General features: G+C 43.2%; 1 protein-coding gene across 4 annotated transcripts in view; it reads left to right on the forward strand.

Annotated features, from left to right (window-relative positions):
- Positions 1–21,820, forward strand: part of PIP5K1B (phosphatidylinositol-4-phosphate 5-kinase type 1 beta) — a 233,510-nt gene that overhangs the window by 148,550 nt on the left and 63,140 nt on the right. For all 4 annotated transcript variants that reach the window (XM_068236042.1, XM_068236025.1, XM_068236034.1 and 1 more), the window contains exons 8-10: positions 11,675–11,880; positions 13,254–13,337; positions 13,512–13,560. In XM_068236042.1, coding sequence (XP_068092143.1) covers positions 11,675–11,880; positions 13,254–13,337; positions 13,512–13,560 — 339 coding nt within the window. The remainder of the gene's footprint in view (positions 1–11,674; positions 11,881–13,253; positions 13,338–13,511; positions 13,561–21,820) is intronic.

Genomic DNA, 21,820 nt, shown 5'->3' on the forward strand with positions numbered 1-21,820 from the left:
TCTTGTTCTATTGAACGGGAATCACAAGCGCAAATCGTGGCAGAATCACCAGATTTTAGTTAAAATCGTGCAGCCGAACGCGATCGTGGGCTAGTGACGCTCCAAGCATCGAGTGTGAACTAGCCCTAACATAACTGCTTAAAATGTGTGAAATGTTATGCTTTGTATAAATTTGTAATTCTGTCATGATATACAGTGGTGTGAAAAACTATTTGCCCCCTTCCTGATTTCTTATTCTTTTGCATGTTTGTCACACTTAAATGTTTCTGCTCATCAAAAACCATTAACCATTAGTTAAAGATAACATAATTGAACACAAAATGCAGTTTTAAATGATGGTTTTTATTATTTAGTGAGGAAAAAAAACTCAAAACCTACATGGCCCTGTGTGAAAAAGAAATTGCCCCCTGAACCTAATAACTGGTTGGGCCACCCTTAGCAGCAATAACTGCAATCAAGCATTTGCGATAACTTGCAACAAGTCTTTTACAGCGCTCTGGAGGAATTTTGGCCCACTCATCTTTGCAGTATTGTTGTAATTCAGCTTTATTTGAGTGTTTTCTAGCATGAACTGCCTTTTTAAGGTCATGCCACAACATCTCAATAGGATTCAGGTCAGGGCTTTGACTAGGCCACTCCAAAGTCTTCATTTTGTTTTTCTTCAGCCATTCAGAGGTGGATTTGCTGGTGTCTTTTGGGTCATTGTCCTGCTGCAGCACCCAAGATCGCTTCAGCTTGAGTTGACGAACAGATGGCCGGACATTCTCCTTCAGGATTTTTTGGTAGACAATAGAATTCATGGTTCCATCTATCACAGCAAGCCTTCCAGGTCATGAAGCAGCAAAACAACCCCAGACCATCACACTACCACCACCATATTTTACTGTTGGTATGATGTTCTTTTGCTGAAATGCTGTGTTACTTCTACGACACATTTAACAGGACACGCACCTTCCAAAAAGTTCAACTTTTGTCTCGGCGGTCCACAAGGTATTTTCCCACAAGTCTTGGCAATCATTGAGATGTTTTTTTAGCAAAATTGAGATGAGCCTTAATGTTCTTTTTGCTTAAAAGTGGTTTGCGCCTTGGATATCTGCCATGCAGGCCGTTTTTGCCCAGTCTCTTTCTTATGGTGGAGTTGTGAACACTGACCTTAATTGAGGCAAGTGAGGCCTGAAGTTCTTTAGATGTTGTCCTGGGGTCTTTTGTGGCCTCTTGGATGAGTTTTCTCTGCGCTCTTGGGGTAATTTTGGTCGGCTGGCCACTCCTGGGAAGGTTCATCACTGTTCCATGTTTTTGCCATTTGTGGATAATGGCTCTCACTGTGGTTCGCTGGAGTCCCAAAGCTTTAGAAATGGCTTTATAACCTTTACCAGACTGATAGATCTCAATTACAGTACTTTTGTTCTCATTTGTTCCTGAATTTCTTTGGATCTTGGCATGATGTCTAGCTTTTGAGGTGGTTTTGGTCTACATCTTTGTGTCAGATAGCTCCTATTTAAGTGATTTCTTGATTGAAACAGGTGTGGCAGTAATCAGGCCTGGGGGTGACTACAGAAATTGAACTCAGGTGTGATAAACCACAGTTAAGTTATTTTTTAACAAGGGGGGCAATCACTTTTTCACACAGGGCCATGTAGGTTTTGAGTTTTTTTTCCTCACTAAATAATAAAAACCATCATTTAAAACTGCATTTTGTGTTCAATTATGTTATCTTTGACTAATAGTTAATGGTTTTTGATGAGCAGAAACATTTAAGTGTGACAAACATGCAAAAGAATAAGAAATCAGGAAGGGGGCAAATAGTTTTTCACACCACTGTACATAATTGGAATCATTAGATAGTGAGACAATGGTTAAGCTAGAATACTTTTAACAAGATGAGGCAACTGTTAAATGAAAGGGTTGCAACTTCTTTTATGTTAACTTTTGAAGGTGTTGGAGCATGTTCCAGGCTGTCACCTTTGTTATGTTACAAAGTCATGGAACAAATATGCAGTGTGGAAGTTTCCAAACCTCCCAGAACTCACCTCTTGCACATCATTTTTCAGCTGGTTATGAATTTCCCAAACTGACTGTAAGCCCAAGTTGCATTAATTTTCTAGCATGGCATCTGCTCAGTACAAACAGTCCAGTTTCCTTTCCCCTGCCTGCATGAGTAATCAGATGCAAAGCCCAGGGACAGTCGCTGCTTGTTTTTCCTGCCTGCACAAACTGAGTGACTGGCTGAAAGCTGCCACATTCCCAGTGTTGACAGAATATTTGCAATGTGGAATAGCAGCGCACACTAATAACATGGCCACGCACGGAACAGTTTTTTTTTCCAAATTATCCAGAAATGCACTACAGACAGCGTGCCAAATAAGTTACAGGAATATTGTGGGTGAAACAATTGTCAGCGTGATCATTCAGGTTACCATATTGTGTATTCTTGTCACATGTTTCACCGATATGAAAAAGAGATGGAAATACAGCTCTGCTCACATTTCAGTCGCTGGTGATTTGAATAACAAATACTAACATCAAGAGAATATTCTAATTTGCAAGATACCTACTGGTATTATTTTCTATATCGAAGAGGCTACATTTTATTTGGTTTTCCTTTGAATGTTTTCACAGATGTGCATTGTGGTGCATTATAATGCAAGTTAGAATTGCACAGCATCGCAATGCAGTGGTCCCATAAGGGTACAATTACATCTGTGCATTGCCGTCATTGCACGTCGGATTCCATCCTTAGAACATGAGCTGAGTAATACGCTGCCGGGATGGGCTAGTTTTGAAATCCGTTGCAATGTGCAGCATGCACATCACAGCAGATTCAGTGTGTACCTAGCCTTTCTCTCCCACGCCCTCCAAGGAGATGGGCTAAATGGGAAGGTCCCTGTGTTGTATCTGAAGGTGGCCATACGTGGAACAATTATTAAATGGTGTGATTATGATAATTATTTGATAAAACGCTTATATTAAAACACATAGATGAATTTCTTTTCCATGAAGAAAAATCTTGATTTTCTCAAATTACCTGATTCATTTATAGCAAATTGGATAGTGTATGATAGATTGAAAAGACTTTTTAAACAAAACAATTGGTTGAGAATTACTGTTTTAATTTTGGCAGTTACAAATGTGACCATTCATGACCACCTTAATAGCAGTTGGTTTAGAAAATAAACCCTGTAGATAATCCCTGATTATAGCCTCATACACTAGATTGTTCGCAATTTAGGTGGCCGGTTATGGTCGACTCTGGTGAGAATCTAGCATATAGCAGTGCACCGAGGCCAGTCAATGATCTTGATCTTCAAATACTCAAATTCTTCACAGGCAAAGAATGTGCCACTTGGGGGGCGGGGGGGGGGGGAGGGTTTTAGATGAAGACAACAAGCAGCGGGATCATATTCAGGAATAGGTATGGGCTTTATTCCGCAGTTTTTGTGTAGGTTCAGGGGTATTATACCAAACCTTTTGTCATTTTATAACAGACAAACTTTAAAAAAAAATACTTACCCTCTTATTGTCACGCTTTCTAAATGTAATAATCTATCGACATCAATCCTGCAGGAGATATTTTATTTTATTTTAGTTCTATCTATCCCTTTTGTTTTAGTTACAACTACATTGCCTGAATTATATTGAATCATATGATCAGCCATTTGTGGATTATTACCAACAATATACTGTATCTAATAGACTTGGTCATTTGTTCGACATCTGTTTTTCCTAACTACTTATGATGGCACGAGCATGTAACTATATACTGTAGACCAATCCAGCTAAGGAGCGAGTGCTAAACGTGTTGATGTTAAATGTCTTTAATCTTCTTGATACTGAAAGACGGATGTGTTTGAATACACACCCAAGCAGCCCTCATCTGCTCAATGTGATAGGAGTAACTGAAAAGATGTGAAAATTATGCAAGCATTTAGGGTGACTTATCCTAGTGTCCATGATCCTCAGATGTTCAGTTAAGCTGATGTGATTTTCATATTACAAGAACCAGCATTTTTGCAAACACAGAAATTTGTGTTGGCAATTGCATGGCTTTCAGAGTAATTTACATCCACTGTATTCTGCTTGTAGCTTGACAAAAACTATATCTGTATTATCTTTTATTTTAAGTTTATACCAAACACTATCGAAGATGCTAATACTCAGCTTATTCCTAGAGCCAATAAACATCTTTCAAAGATGGCAACCTGATAGAATGGTAAATGGATGTATATGTGCTTAACATCTAGGATGGTACAGTAGAATGCACATAGAGTAGGCATAGACAATACAAAACAACATTTCAGTAGCAAGAAGAATTGGGGGGGGGGGGGGGGGTATGATCAGAGAGGTAGTCTGGGTGCTGATCGAGCAGAGCAGCCATCTGCAGCAGGAAGGTGTTGTGCTGGTCAAAAAGTGTCTATGAGGTCTTACAAACTAAAAATGATTTTTTTAGGAAGGAAGACAAAAGTTTGCTTTCTTAAAACAGAAAGAATTTGCGATAATTCAAGTTGGAGTGAGCTTGGGATGTCTCCCAGTGCATCACTGCTGAATATATGCAAATTAACCATTGTTACCCTTAGAAGCTAACACACCTCCAGAACTGCTGGAATGCAATGATGTGTCAGTTTGTTAAAGCGGATCCGAGATGAAAAGCTAACTATAACAAGTAACTTGTCTATATATCTTATCTAAAGTTTAGATCTTTTACACAGCAAATCTAGCTGCAAACAGTTTTAATAGAATATTATTATTTATTTATGTGATACAATGACAGCAGCCATGTTGTTTGTAAACATTACACAGAGGCAGGCTTATCTGTATCTTGAGCCATCAGCCTAATCCCCTCTCCTCCTCCCTCCTCCCCTCTGCCTCTGAAATTTCTGGCTAGTAATACCTCCCCCTCCTCCTGCCCAGACTGAGCTCCCATGAGCCCTTGCTACTGCCAAGGCTCTCTGAAAACCTGTGGGCATGGCTTTTTTAGTTTATAGGGAATTAGAGTATTACAACAAAAACAAAAAAGTATTTGGCTTGAGGAATGCACTATAAACAATAGGAAAGGAACACAATTATGCAATGTGTACAAGTTCACCTCGGATCCACTTTAATTTGTACAGAGCCATAATAATCTAACATGCATACAGACTGTTTCGGATTGTTTGATCCTCATCAGTGCATGGCATGGATTAATTTGGCTCTATGGAGTAGGGCTTGTAACACCGAGAGGTACAGACTAACTAGCAAGCTCATGGTGACCCAGAACTCATTGGAGTGTGTGAGAGGCTACAATGGTCCTAAAAGCCCCCTTACGAAAATGCTAAGAAAAACAAAAGTTTGGGAAGGAAGGAAATCCTATTTTCTAGATATCATTGGCGTTAAAGCCACTCTCAAGTTTTAATTTACATTTTTCTAGTGCTTGCCTCCGACTTTCTTAGCAGTAAGATTTGCTCCATGGTCACCTGTTGCTGCTTCCCACATCCTCATCCTGTCAATAACAGTGTTTATTCAGGCCCCTCCCATTATGGCTAAGGGCAACACAAGGACTATGGGGGCATACATATCTTCAGCAGCAGGCTCCTGTAGACTGGCAGAGTTGGCCTGTATGTTCCAACAACAACAACATTTTAGCAGGGTGGGTCACATGACCACACTGCTATTTGAATTCTCATATATATTTACACTATTGGTAAGGAGGAGGTAATAACAAATTAAACTGGAGAAGGACTTTAAGCTTTTCAGTTTGCACATCCACAACTAACTGCTGCCAAATGTGTATAATCACAGCATATTTTGGTACAGTAACAGACACACAGAGATACTTACCAGTTTGTGAATTGGCTGTGTTGGCAGTATTGCTGGTTGCAAGGTGTGCATTCACTAAAGGTACAATCAACAGTTTGATTTCCCTGTTTATTCTAATCATATAGATTAGAAATTGAAAAGAATATTTTCTTGAGCAATAAAAAAACGATAGATTATTCAGGGTTTTTTTTTTTAAATAAAAATCTGATCGGATGTGTTGGAAAATCTGGTTGATTGCTTTGAAAATTGAATAGTGTGTGATAGGTTTGATGAAATAATCTAATAGTTAAAAAGCTTATTTACAAAAAAAGAACAATTGTGTGTGTGTGTGTGGGGGGGGAGCTTTAGTGTAAAATTTGCACTTGAGCCATAGGTACTTTAGTTACACTACTGGTTTGAGGCAGTTTTGTATCACTGTCTCTGTCTCCATGAAGGAGATTTTTCCTTTACTTTCAAATTTTGGGATTCCCCTCACTTTATGTCACTGTAACATTTGACAGTAAAGTAAAAAGTAAGGTGAATTTCATGATTTATATTATCAGCAACACAGGAGTAGAGGATTAATCTCCAATGGGACACCAATTCTAATGATAGCTGGCAAAGGTGGCATTTCCCTCCCTTTAGAGAGCTGTAAGGCTATGTCACACATAAAGAGATTTGTAGCAGCAGTATGACTGCTGTGGTAGCAATATTTCAAAGGAACTGTTACCACCTATAAGTCATTTTGATTAACCATAAAAAATGTCTTCATTCCTTCTTCATTGGCTTTGCAGCTCCTTTACAGCCATGCACAATCTGTTTGGGCAGTCCATTCATAAAGGAATAAGGAATAAAGATAGTGAAGATAGTATGAAGTACCTCTGTATAAAATCTTACCAATCTTTATTGATGTTACTGTGCTCTGAATATCACACCGACACCCACAGACACAGTACAAACTCATGAATTAAGAACAAATGATGTAGCTGTTACTGCAGCTTTATTCATCTATGGTTTACTTGCCAATTTTTTGAAGTGGCTTAACCACTTAACGACCGCCTAACACAGATAGGCGTCGGCAGGTCGAAGTGGTGTTTCCATGGAAATGCCCGCTCGTTCGAGCGGCCGTTCCATGTCAGTTCACGGAGGGTGCCTCCTTGAACAGCCTGTGAGCCTCCGATCGCGGCTCGCAGGCTAAATGTAAACACGCGGGGAAGAAATCCCCGCTGTTTACATCATACGGCACTGCTGCTGATTGGCCAGGGAAAATCCACACAGGCGGCCACACAGAGCGGCGGCGATCAGGCCCCCCCCCCAGCAGGTTATCCCCCTAGTGGGGAAAAAAGGGGGGAAGTGGTCGCCCTGCCTCATTCCAGATCTGTGCTGTGGGCTGGAGAGCCCACACAGCACAGATCTGCGCATAATGGCCTTGTCCTTAAAGAGGAGCTCCAGCCTAAACAAACATACTGTCATTACGTTACATTAGTTATGTTAATTAAAATAGATAGGTAATATAATCTTTTACCCACCCTGTTTTAAAAGAACAGGCAAATGTTTGATTTCATGATGGAAGCCATGTTTTTGGTTGAAAGGAGGTGACAGGAAGCATGAGACACAGTTCCAACTGTCCTGTGTCCTGAGCACCTCTCCCAGTTGCTAGGCAACGTGAACAACAACATAGGAAATCCCATCATGCTCTGCACAGCATCAGGAAAAAAAGCCCGGGCTTTTTTTCTTTGATGGGTGGAGCTTAGATAAAAATGTTGCTAAAAATGATGCTTTGGTAAGAAAAACAAAGTTCTGATGCTGTGAAACTGTTAAAGAGAACCCGAGGTGGGTTTAAAGAATGTTATCTGCATACAGAGGCTGGATCTGCCTATACAGCCCAGCCTCTGTTGCTATCCCAAACCCCACTGAGATCCCCCTGCACTCTGCAATCCCTCATAAATCACAGCCGTGCTGTGAGGCTTGTTTACATCTGTAGTGTCAGTCTCAGCTGCTCCCCCGCCTCCTGCATAGCTCCGGTCCCTGCCCCCGTCCCTTCCCTCCAATCAGCAGGGAGGCAAGGGATGCAGGCGGGGACCGGAGTTCTGCAGGAGGCGGGGAGAGCAGCAGACTGACACTATAGAGATAAACACAGCCAGCTTTGACAAGCTGTTTGTCAGCAGCGTGGCTGTGATTTATGAGGGATTGCAGAGTGCAGGGGGACCTTAGGGGGGTTTGGGATAGCAACAGAGGCTGGGCTGTATAGACAGATCCAGCCTCTGTATGCAGATAATATTCTTCAAACCCACCTCGGGTTCTCTTTAAAGAAACACCAAGCCTTTTCAGTTCTGCTGAGTAGATTTTTAGTCTGGAGGTTCACTTTAAGTGGTTAAAGTGGAACAGTGGGATAGACTTTCATTTATCCTAATTATCTTATTACTGTATTTTTCAGACCATGAGAATGATACAATTATGATACAATAATCAAATCGATTTTATTAATCTGATCAGATTGGTTAGGAGATATTTCTCCATTAGTGGTCCCAAACAATCATTTCCGATCATTCATGCAAAGAATCGTTCGTAAACGATCGTTCAGCAAATTGTATCATTAGTGGCCACCTTAAGAGAAGTACAGGACTATCTGATAGAAACTGCAGTAGTAGGCCTCTTGCACACTGCATGCATTTCAGATTCCGATTCCGCTTTTTAATCTGTTTTTACATCCGATTCCGATTCAGATTTTTAATCTTAACTGCATGCTGCGTTTTTTGATCCGTTTTTCTGTTGAATGTATTCAAGGAAAATCGGAAACGGAATCGGAATCGGAATCGGAAACGGAATCGGAATCGGAAAACGGATTTGCAGTGTGCAGGGAGCCTTAACTGCATCATTTGCTCATGTATTTGCATTGTGTGATGATCTGATATTCTGAGCATGGTTACAGCAATAATGCTTGATAAGCTTTTAGGCTAAGTATCCACTAGAGCACTTTCAGTAACAATGATGCTTTCTAGGAATCCCAGTGATTCCTAAAAGTGCTTTGCTACTGAAAGCCTATGGAAGTGAACCCAGTGCAGCATTGCGATCACAGAACGATTTGAAAAGAGCTGCCAGCATTTTTCCAATTTCCCCAAAGCAATTGTATTCATGCCAATTAGGGCAACATTGCAACCGCTCTGGGAATCCCTGGAAAAATGCGTTTTTTCGTCGATTTGGAAATCACTAGTAATTTTTGAATCACTGGGAATTGCCAAACGCTACCGCAAGCGGGCACCCACCGTTATTCCAAGGTCCTTCATACAATATTTTCCTTATGTCATAAACTAATTATTTACAGGTTGTAATCCAGCCGTTCACTCCACTCCGCTCACACACTCTTCCAATGACCTTCGCCTAACCGCCCCCCGCATCACCCAGTCCCATGTACGCCTCCAGGACTTCTCAAGAGCTGCTCCAACACTATGGAACTCCCTACCTCCACCCATTAGGGCAGCCCCCTCCTTCAACATCTTCAAGAAAGCCCTCAAAACTCACCTTTTCACTCTGGCCTACTACCCCTCACAAGTGCTCTAAACCCACAGCTGAACTCTGGTCCCCTACCTTTCGTGTCCCTACCTCTCCCTATAGATTGTAAGCCTTCAAGCAGGGTCCTCCTCCTTTTGTGTCCTACCTGATCATGCACCTCCATTACTGTGAACCTATGCTATGCATCTGAGTGAACCTAACTTGCCTAATCTCCATGCTCCCCTCCAGTGACTAAGCATTACCTTGTACTCATACTGTGGTCTTTCTTGTATTCATGTATTGTCATTTTGCTGTATGTCACCCCTAAATATTGTCTGTAACCTAAACTAATGTCCAGCGCTGCGTAATATGTTGGCGCTTTATAAATACAATAAATAAATAAATAAATCAGCTGCTGAAGGCATTTCTCAAGTGGCTGTACAGTGAGGTCTGCTGTGGTGACCCAGGGGTGTCAGTAGCAGGAAAACAGTGCAGCAATGTAGTATCTTGTTATAAAGCGTCAACTTTCAACAAGAATCTGATGATAAGTCTTTTTAGTGACAAGACCACTTTATTCAAATGAATGGAGTTCTCTGCATCATGGTCACAAGACACAGATGCTAAGAAAATAACAGGCACCTGACATGCACAGATTATACACTCAACTGTGTAATCTCACAATGATGTTCTCGGTACAGGATCATTTTGACCCAGAGCCTTTCACCTTCACTGTATTGTTAAACTTGTTTTAATGAGTATTTGGGGGGAAAAGAAGTGTATTGTTAGTTTGGGAGTTCTTTTAGGTTTTGTAGGCATGATGTTAGTGTTAGGCACCAAAGGGTTTATATTATCATTGGAGAGGCAATAGAACAAAAATGTATCAGTGGAGAGGAATCCAGTAAAGGGGGCTGCAAAGCTTGACGTGTTGGTAAAATCCAATCAGTTCGGAGTCAGAGTAACACACCAACAGGTCATGGTTAAAATATATATGTTACACATGGTGCAGAGCTTTTAGAACCAAACTTATCTGGGAGAATGTCTATGTCTCTTTTTAGAAGACAGACAGAGATGGTCCGCACTTGTCCATTTAATGATAACTTTATTTAGGAAGTATCCAGCAACACAAAGCCGACATGTTTCACACCAAGGTCCTTACTCATGGCTAACTCATAGTTAGCCATGAGTAAGGACCTAGGTCCAAAACATGTCGGCTTTGTGTTGCTGGATACGTCCTAAATAAAGTTACCATTAAATGGACAAGTGCGGACCATCTCTGTCTTTCTACTAGTATCGTTTGGATTAAGCCTTCAGGATCCAGCACTGTCCGGCATTGAGGGTAGAGCGGTATTTGTTCTTCTTTTGCTATGTCTCTTTTTAGTAGTATAAGATATGGCATGTCTGTCTTTTAGGACATCTCTGTCTTTTGAAATTGTGAACCTGAGAATAAGAAGTGAGATGAAATTTCTCCATCAGAGAAACCAATGGCAGTAAATGCTGAAAGAATATCTATTTCTTAATTTATGCTTAAAAAAATGTAAACTTAAAAGTTGTTGCTGAAGTGAAATTAATTTCTAACCCTAGACAATGTAATATAATTTGGTTGTAGGGTTACCGGTATATGTTGTGCTTGGCTTTTAGCCATATGGTTAAAGTATGCTGGTATGTTTCCCTGTAGGGTGTATGTGACAGAGTTGTTGAAGCATATGTCATTATTCTGGTTTATGATAAGACACTTCTTGGAAGGAAAGCCATACACACCCTTTTCAATGCTCTTATAATGGAAACAAACGTCATCTCTTCAAGTGGAATGGTGGCTATGTAATATTGCATATAGTGTGGATCAAAGAAACCTGCTTTTGAACTCCATTATGCTGTGATTATCAAATACACATAAAGTAATTCTTGCATCTCTAATGAAATCTTGTGTGATATCTACTGGTGCAAGATGGTAGACCAGGTATATTATCATTATTGGGAAGGTATTGCTCATTTACCCGATCTACCACAGCTTGCTCTTAATATGACCAGCTTTACAGAAAGTCACTGGACGAGGGAGAGGATATAGTTAAAATAATAATACGTGCAAAAATTACAAATGTCTGATTTAATTTGCTGATGTTTTTTACACAGCATATTATATGGATTTGCATTGTCTATATGTGAAACTGTTGTAAATGATTGTACTGATTGCAGTAGGTTCCCATCACATAAGAGGGGGTTTGTTGATCGTGCAAAAGGACATTTATTAATCAGGCATAGTTCCTTTTGTAAGGAATGGCCTATTATTTCCAAGCAAGAAGGCCATTTGCCTGAAATGTGATTTGTGTAAGAGTTAACAACCCTTTAATTTGTCTGTTTGAACTATAACTGCTGTGTCCTTGAGAACTAAAAAAATGTATGTAATTAACAGGTTCTAGAAAGTTTCAAAATTATGGACTACAGTTTGCTGCTTGGAGTTCACATACTGGACCATGCATCCAAAGACAAGGAAGGCGAGACGTCTCACTATTCAATAGACAACAAGCGACCATCAGTTCAGAAAGTTTTGTATTCCACTGCTCTGGAGTCTATACAAGGACCAGGGAAGGCTGTCGATCCTGGTATCAAAGAAGACACGTAAGTCATTTAAACTGTTGTTTGAAAATACTATTAGTATGCATAATACTTCAAGCCCAGTTCAGGGCCAGAATTACTTAAAGGATACCTGACTGAGGCAAAGCTATTTAAGGTAAGCACAGAGGTATGTTCATGCTGGATCAATATACCTCTATGTATTGTCTGTTCCTCTCCTCATTCACCCTGGACTTTGTATCACTCCTTGAAAAATTTGAATTATTCAGACAAGAAGAGGCAGGCTTGCTTTTATGTTCCCTCCTAAGACCCTACCAGTTTTTCCTCTTAAAGCAGGGGTGTCAAACTCAAATACAAAGTGGGCCAAAATTGAACACTTGGACCTAGTCGCGGGCCAACCTCAATGTCTACTGGCCACCTTCATCCCTTTTAAAGTTCCCAGGTGTCTAATGGCCCACCCTTCCCTATACAATTCCCTGGTGTCTAGAGGCCTATACTGTTTCCTAGTGTTAAGTGCTCTCCTCCTACTTCCCCCATATGGCTTTCTAGGTGTTCTTGGGCTTCACCTCCAATATATCTTCCCTGGTGGTCTAGTGGGCCAAACATAATGCAAAGTGGGGAAACCACTTGAGGGCCAAATTTAATGGCTCTGAGGGCCAGATTTGGCCTGCGGGCCAGAGTTTGACATGTATGTCCTAAAGGAATACTGTAAGGATTAAAAAAAAAGAAAAGTTACTTACTTGGGGCTTCTACCGGCCCCCCCCTTAGAGGTCCTAGGCCCGCCCCGGGACAAAACGGTCCCCCGCCGCAGCTTGCTTCCAGTATTTGCAACTGTCACAAACCTCTGCGCGGCCTCACTCCCGCTGACGTCACCAGGAGCTTCCTGTGTAGGCGCAGTAGCGTCTGTAGCGAGGAACTGACAACACCGAGGTATGTGGATCCAGCGTGAAGATACATCTGTGCTTATCTTAGGTGAGATAAGGCTCTTTTTTCACAAATTATATTTAATTTTTTTATAATTTTTCAAATAACGATTGAACTGCTGTTACCTGGTGCTCCTCTTTTCTCCTCAAAGACATGTACCAGCTTAGAGAGACCAGTCACATTACCTACATTTAACTGTTTACAAGAGCCTGACAGTCATAGCAGGTAGCAATTCTCCAGGAATTGTGGCTTTAGTAGGCAGAATAGGCAGACCTCTGCCTCACAGAGGTGTGGAGTACAGAGAGGTCTCATGCATGTTGCCTAGAATTTGGTAAGATCTGATATATTGAAACAGTAAGTAGTTTATCTTTTTAAAGAGGATTTTTGTTTTAATCATTTGCAAAAAAAAATCATTTGTAAACCTAGAGCTGGAAGAGATCATGAATTCTAAAAATTTGATGATCTGTTGTACTAATGTTCTTTAAATTTCATAGGATGGGTGGTATTCCAGCGAAAAACCAGAGGGGTGAGCGGCTACTGCTTTTTACGGGCATCATTGACATACTGCAGTCTTACAGGTAGGTATAGTATAAGGCTTTTAACTCACAGGTTTTATAACAATTATTGCAGTTTAAAATGTTGCTATTTGCATTTCCATACACGGACCTCGTGGAAGAATGGGAACTAGAATATTGATACATTAGGAAGAACGGATACGGCTGGTTTTATCACTTTTGTTATTTTGTCTTTAGGTTGATAAAGAAGTTGGAGCATTCGTGGAAAGCGCTAGTTTATGACGGGGTGAGTTCTGGGAATTCATAGATTTTTTTTTTCTTGTTTTAAATGGAAGAAATGTTATGTATTTCTGCTAGGTACCCTATTATTAGACTATAAGATGCTCCTGACCATAAAGCAACGGGGGTTTATTGGTTTAGATGACAAAAAACAGGGAAATATACTTAACCTGGTGCGTCCATGGTGCAGGGTGTCTTGTGGACCTTCTTTCTCTAATTATTATGACCCCCTTGTACCTCTTGTGTTCCCTTTGTACCTCTTGTGTGCCCCTGTGTCCCCCTTGTACCTTTCCTGTCCTCCTGGTGTCTCTGTGTCCTTCTCTGTCCATGTGTTGTCCTGTGTCCTCCTGGTGTTCCCCGTGTCCTTTTCTGTCCTTGTGTTGTCCTGTGTCCTCCTTGTGTTTCCCTGTGTTCTCCTACTGTCCCCCTGTGTCCCCCTCTGTCCCCGTGTCCTCCTAGTGTCCCCCTCATCTCTGAGATGGAAGACAGAGGGGGACACTGGGGACAGTGGAAGACACGGAGGACAATTTAAACTGCTTCAATTCTCACATTATTGATGTCAAGGACCTCAAAGCTCACCAACTTGGTCATTGACTGACCAAATACATTCCAAAGCAACACTGGGTCTTCAGCTAGTAATTTTAAAGGGACCCCGAGCAGGCGGCGAGGTCCCCCGGCGTCCTCCTGGCTCCTCTCCTTTTGTCTCTGCCGACCCCCGTTACCGGTGACAGCCGGGCCAGTTGTCGGGCCGGCTCTTCCTGGTTAATGACGCATGGCGTCATCACGCCGGCTGCTTCACGTCATCACACCGGCCGGCGTGACAGGTCTGCGCATGCGCGGAAAACCCGCCATGCGTCATTAACCAGGAAGAGCCGGCCCGGGTGACGCCGGTGGCGGAGGCATACGGAGAGGAGCCAGGAGGATGCCGGGGGACCTCGCTGCCTACGGTGAGCTGGAAGAAGCCCCAGGTAAGTGTACTCTTAATTTCAGGCACTGCTCGGGGTCCCTTTAATAAAAATAAAGATCAGAAAATCTATATTAATAAAAATGCCACATGCAGGGCAAGCTGTATATTGTCAGCTTATGCTAGGTCTTTAAATGTATGGCTAAAGGTCTTCTTGCTTCCTTTCATTTTTTTAATTATTCAAATAACATGTATTAGGGCAATTTATGTTTTTCTATCTCGCTTATTACCACCTACCTACTTACTAATATGTTATAGAATATGGCTGTAACACTTTCCTGAGTCCCCATAGCTGCCTGCCACTTCCTTTTATGTACTCACATGAGTTATAACCTTCAGCTTTGTAAGGTGAGCTATATCTTGCCAAAATATTTTGGCAGGAAAATGTGTTCATCTAACTTTGCTTTCAGTAAAGTCTTGACATGAGACCTAAGCTTTATATATAGAAAGGAAGAGCTATTATGAGCTGGATTCACTCACGTGTAGTATGAAAAGCAGACTTTTTAACAGTAATTAAATATCATCCAAAGGCAAGTGTCTTTTCTGATAAAAAGTCTGTTACGTAAAGCACTCTCAACTGAGTGAGCCTGGAATTTACAACCCCTTCAATTCTCAAAGCCCATAAGTATATGTGAAGCTGCCAGGTCACAGCAACGTGGCAATTCCTCTAGAGTCTAGACAATTGATTCCGATAAGCATTTTTAAGCTAAATATTCACCTGCCTATGGATTGATGAGCCTCATAGCGACGCCTCCCGATGATGAGGTTCTGCGATATCCACGCGACTGCATATGATGGGCGTGAACGAGAGTTTAAACGATCGCGGCACTTTGCGTGAAAGACGACGGGAATACTAAAGATCCACCCACATCTCGCTCCTGTCGCCGGGAGAGTTCTGTGCCGGCAGGGGGGGGGGGGGGTACCGTGCATCTGGACTGCGCATGTGTTAGGCTTGTTGGGCTATTCTCCACAGTCAGCATGCAACACATAAGCTGACGTGAAGGAGGTACACACACCAGCACAAGGAATCAGGATATCCCCAGTTTAGTGGAGGGGAGGACTGACTCCAATAGGAGATTGTGGCGCACAGAGCTGGTGCAGATCCGAACAGCCACAAACAATACTTTCGTGATAACGTCTCAGCGCAAAGTAGCACTGAGCGCATAAACCAGAACTGAGGAGATCAGGACAGGTAGACAGAATGAACGCTTGCTAGCTAGCCGCTACTTAGTGACAGCAAGCGTCCACAACAAGACAGACTGGAATGAGGCAGCAATGCGTAGCAGCGATGGCGTGCCTCACAAAGACAGGACAGGATAGTCAAGAAATAGGAGGATCAAGATAGATGAACGTAACACAGACAAATATACAATAAGTATGTTTTCCTAGCGTATTACAATTACAGCTATCAATAAAACGATTTGTAACGTCTGACTAACATATGTATATATCGGCAATGAACCGATATATGACATAAGCAGGAACACTGACTAGGACTGGAGCAATACAGGGAACAGGACTCAGAAGGATTCGCTATCTCTTCGCAGAGATGAACGCAATCCACAAACAGAACCAGGAGCAGGATACTAACTCAGCACGGGTGATCACGATACGCGCAAACTACCAAAACGTGCTGGAAAGCTGACTAACTGAACACAGGATATAAACAGTTCGTGTACGTATATATCAGCGACACTGATGTATCAACGTAACACGAATACAAGGAAAATAACAAAACGTGCAAGTATACGTATATATTGGCGATGAACCAATATATGACACAAGACAAGCAGAGTAACAACTTCTAGAATAAGAGCAGAACTAGGAGGACTCGCTGACCCCTTCGCAGGAGTCAGCGCAGTCTACACGGACTAGGAACGAGGTGGGGCACGAGCAGAGTAACAGACAGAATCTGAGACTATGGTAGCCCATGGAGCATTGCAGGAAGCAGTTCTTTATACTGAGGTCATCCAATGGGAGCAGACCTGCAGATTCCCACACAAGTGAATGGTAATTAATCACAGGCTGACAGCAGGAAAAGGCAGACAATGATATGCAGCCTGCAGGAAAGGGATTGCCACTCCATTGCAGCAGACAATGTTTGTATACACAAAAGCATATTAAACTGTCATTAACTTCAGAGCGACTGCAGATGGAAATAAACTGTCATTAACTTCAGAGCGACTGCAGATGGAATCAGCAACTAGTTTAAGTGCAAACCAAACTATGCAAGCAAATGCATGTAATGACATCAGAACTGCTTGGGTTGCAATACCACTGCAGCCAGCAGTAAACGCTGCAGAAGCGATCGTAACAGCATGCTCCAGCTTGCCCTGACTAAAGGACTGTACGTGCCACATAGCGGAGGATCTAATGGCCCATATTCACGGGCTACATTTGTGGCCTGTCGCTAGCACACGGGAGCGTGTGCGCGATAGGCCGGCGACAGCTCATCGCCAGGTCCCTCCGCATACACACGGCGGAGGGACCTGGCAACTGATGCGACGAAAGCTGTCGCTGTTGTTCCTTCCCCCGCCGGAAGCTCAATGTATTCCCTGCTTGTTGCTGTCGCTAGTCCGCATACCCACGCGGACTAGCGACAGTTGCGGCGGCAACTGTCGCCAGGCGATTGACCGCGCCAATCGCCTGGCGACATCAGCGACGAGCGACGGTTCGGGGTGCGCGCCCGTGCAACGCCTCATACTCACGGGGCGTGTTGCGCCGATAATTGTAGCCCGTGAGTATGGGCCATAAGTGGCACAGGAGGACGGCGAGGGAGCCCAAAAGCCACTGATAATGCAAATCCAACCTGTAAAATAAAGAATCATTTAGGATGGATTTGTTTGTTCTCTGTTTTTATAGTAAATAAATTAGAGTTGATAGTGGGCAGAGAAAGACTCTGAAATCGTGTGAATCCCCTGAACTGTAGTTACCAACAACCATATTATGTCAGCAGTGGGTGGTGGCTGACCCTACACACAAACACCCCCCCCATACACACACACACACACACCATGCCACTGGGGACATTTCCTTATTCAGTCAGGAGCCCAGTGATGTAGGAGAGTAATCTGATGAGCACCCCTACCCAAACTAATGAATCCGCATTCCTTCCAGTAGTCCCTTTATCCATTTTTCAGATGTACCGGTAACAGTTAGTCACAATACTATGCGAGTATAATGTTTTATTTCTTCTGAATGTTGATGGAAGTGTTTGTGGGTGTTCCCTGGTACCCCCTCTTGAATAATTGTAATAGTTAATGATTGCAGGATTTTATGAATAGCATTTATAATAATAAGCTACTGGATTTTAGTCTTGTCACATGGAAAGCTACACTGTCCTATTTCTGTGATTGGAATTACAGTTTAATCCCTCAGAGTTAAGCAATGGCTTTGTTTGTCAGATAACAAACAAAATAACATTGAGTAGAGAATTTCTGTAATCGTGCTGCTGAAATATCTGCTAAATACACGTATTATTTCAAACTTAAACAGAAACGTTAGTTCTTTGAGGCTGGTCAGTTTTCTGTGATTGATAAGAAGATGTTTCTTCAAACCATTCATTTCTGTAGGCTTAAAAGACGCCCGAAGCGTAAATAAACGAATGAAATAAATGATTGTATCTATCCTCCTCCTAAAAATGACTTTTTAAAATATTCCACAGTTTTATTTTTAAATCTACTTTTCAAGTGTTACCGTATTTTTCGGACCATAAGACGCACTTTTATTCTCCCAAAGAGAGGGGGAAAATATTGGTGCGTCTAATGGTCCGAATGTGCCAAAACAGACCTGCCTCCCCTAAAGAAGTGGTAGTGGAACATTCCGATCTGCTTGTCGGCAATGTCCCCAGGCATTTAGTTTGCTTTCCCCTGGCTCCTCCAGGCTGTTTATGCAGATACAGTATTTCTGCCCCCGGTGTCCATAGAGCTGCCCCCGGTGTGCATAGAGCTGTCCCCGATGTCCACAGAGCTGCCCCCGGTGTGCATAGAGCTGTCCCCGATGTCCACAGAGCTGCCCCCGGTGTCCATAGAGCTGCCCCCGGTGTCCATAGAGCTGCCCCCGGTGTGCATAGAGCTGTTCCCAATGTCCACAGAGCTGCCCCCGGTGTGCATAGAGCTGTCCCCGATGTCCACAGCGCTGCCCCCGGTGTGCATAGAGCTGCCCCCGGTGTCCTCATGTCGGCTTCCTCGAGCGCTGTCCCTAATCCCCTCTGTCCCGTCTGGCTCTGTGAAGTGTGAGGCTTACCCCATAACGCCGATATGAGTATCGGTAATCCTCGTTGTAAAGCCGCTGAAGAGCTCGCGCACGCAGTCAAAGTACCGGTAATTCCCTCTTCACTTCCGCATTAGTGACGTATGCGGAAGTGAAGAATGAATTACCGGTACTTTGACTGCGAGCGCGAGCTCTTCAGCGGCTTTACAACGAGGATTACCGATACTCATATCGGCGTTATGGGGTAAGCCTCACACTTCACAGAGCCAGACGGGACAGAGGGGATTAGGGACAGCGCTCGAGGAAGCCGACATGAGGACACCGGGGGCAGCTCTATGCACACCGGGGGCAGCTCTGTGGACATTGGGAACAGCTCTATGCACACCGGGGGCAGCTCTATGGACACCGGGGGCAGCTCTATGGACACCGGGGGCAGCTCTATTGACACCTGGGTCAGAAATAAGGACACCTGGGGCAGCTCTATGGACACCTGGGGCAGCTCTATGGACACTGGGGGCAGCTCTATGGACACTGGGGGCAGCTCTATGGACACTGGGGGTCAGCTCTATGGAAACTGGGGGCAGCTCTATGGACACCTGGGGCAGAAATATGGACACCTGGGGCAGCTAAATGGACACCTGGGGCAGCTATGTGGACAACTGGGGCAGCTATATGGACACAGGGGCAGAGATAATGCACATCAGGCACATATAAGGACACATGGAGCACATATGACACAGGGGGCAGAGATAATGACACGGGGAAAGGATAAGGACACAGGGAGCACATATGGGGACAGAGAAGGACACAAGCAGGGTAGAAGAGGACAGCAAGAAGACACTAAAAGTACAAAGGGATCACGGACAAAAGGGGGACATAATAATTAAGGTTGGAAGAAGACCCACAAGATGCCCCTGCACCATGGATGCACCAGGTTTTCGTATATATTTTTTTTCCTGGTTTTTGTCCTCTAAACCTAGGTGCGTCTTATGGTCCGGAGCGTCTTATGGTCCGAAAAATACGGTAACTGTTTTATTGTTTTTGCACAATGACACATTCATTGAAGTATGCCAGAGCTAAAATCTATGAACTATTGAACCTTTTTATCTCTTTCCTGCTCTCAGAAGCCATTTTCTGCTAGGAAAGTGTTTTATAGTTGGAATTTCTTATCAGTGAGGGTCACATTGTAGTCACTTCTTGTCTGAGTCAGCCACTTACATACCTGATATTTAACTCTTTCAGGCAGAGAAAGAAAAAAAGGAACACAGCATAGTTATTTGTGCGCTAGGCACTGTACATACCCATGTCTATCTCATCATGTCACATGTCACTTCAGGTATCCTTTAACCGAAGCTCCTGAAAGTCAGTAACTAATATATATATACAGTGGAGGAAATAATTATTTGACCCCTCACTGATTTTGTAAGTTTGTCCAATGACAAAGAAATGAAAAATCTCAGAACAGTATCATTTCAATGGTAGATTTATTTTAACAGTGGCAGATAGCACATCAAAAGGAAAATCGAAAAAATAACCTTAAATAAAAGATAGCAACTGATTTACATTTCATTGAGTGAAATACGTTTTTGAACCCCTACCAACCATTAAGAGTTCTGGCTCCCACAGAGTGGTTAGACACTTCTACTCAATTAGTCACCCTCATTAAGGACACCTGTCTTAACTAGTCACCTGTATAAAAGACACCTGTCCACAGAATCAATCAATCAAGCAGACTCCAAACTCCCCAACATGGGAAAGACCAAAGAGCTGTCCAAGGATGTCAGAGACAAAATTGTAGACCTGCACAAGGCTGGAATGGGCTACAAAACCATTAGCAAGAAGCTGGGAGAGAAGGTGACAACTGTTGGTGCGATTGTTCGAAAATGGAAGGAGCACAAATGACCATCAATCGACCTCGCTCTGGGGCTCCACGCAAGATCTCACCTCGTAGGGTGTCAATGGTTCTGAGAAAGGTGAAAAAGCATCCTAGAACTACACGGGAGGAGTTAGTGAATGACCTCAAATTAGCAGGGACCACAGTCACCAAGAAAACCATTGGAAACACATTACACCGCAATGGATTAAAATCCTGCAGGGCTCGCAAGGTCCCCCTGCTCAAGAAGGCACATGTGCAGGCCCGTCTAAAGTTTGCCAATGAACACCTGAATGATTCTGTGAGTGACTGGGAGAAGGTGCTGTGGTCTGATGAGACCAAAATAGAGCTCTTTGGCATTAACTCAACTCGCTGTGTTTGGAGGAAGAAAAATGCTGCCTATGACCCCCAAAACACCGTCCCCACCGTCAAGCATGGGGGTGGAAACATTTTGCTTTGGGGGTGTTTTTCTGCTAAGGGCACAGGACAACTTAATCGCATTAACGGGAAAATGGACGTAGCCCTGTATTATGAAATCCTGAACGACAACCTCCTTCCCTCTGCCAGGAAACTGAAAATGGGTCGTGGATGGGTGTTCCAGCATGACAATGACCCAAAACATACAGCAAAGGCAACAAAGGAGTGGCTCAAGAAGAAGCACATTAAGGTCATGGAGTGGCCTAGTCAGTCTCCGGACCTTAATCCAATAGCAAACCTATGGAGGGAGCTCAAGCTCAGAGTTGCACAGAGACAGCCTCGTAACATTTGGGATTTAGAGATGATCTGCAAAGAGGAGTGGACCAACATTCCTCCTAAAATGTGTGCAAACTTGGTCATCAATTACAAGAAACGTTTGACCTCTGTGCTTGCAAACAAGGTGTCACAGGAGGCCCTAGTGGTCAGACCTCAAATGGCCTTCCAAACGGTGCCAGCGCACGGATCGTGCGAACTCTGGTCGCAGTCAATGCGCAGGAACCGTTGGGAATTAGCTGCAGACAAACCAGAAGGGAGCCTGTGAGATAGGGTAATTACAAAATACACACTAATTCAGGGTATAACTGCCACCACCTCGGATACCATGGGCCCGAGGAGCCCGCTGACTGACTAGTCCTGCGAATAAAACCGGTTAAACACACTCTATTCTGTCTAGCCAACAACAACCAATAGTAGCGTCTCTTCAGAGACCCGGGATCAGTTCTGTGCGTGCTGAATAGTAGG

This window comes from Hyperolius riggenbachi, chromosome 1, assembly GCF_040937935.1.
Source record: "Hyperolius riggenbachi isolate aHypRig1 chromosome 1, aHypRig1.pri, whole genome shotgun sequence".
Classification (NCBI taxonomy): Eukaryota; Metazoa; Chordata; class Amphibia; order Anura; family Hyperoliidae; genus Hyperolius; species Hyperolius riggenbachi.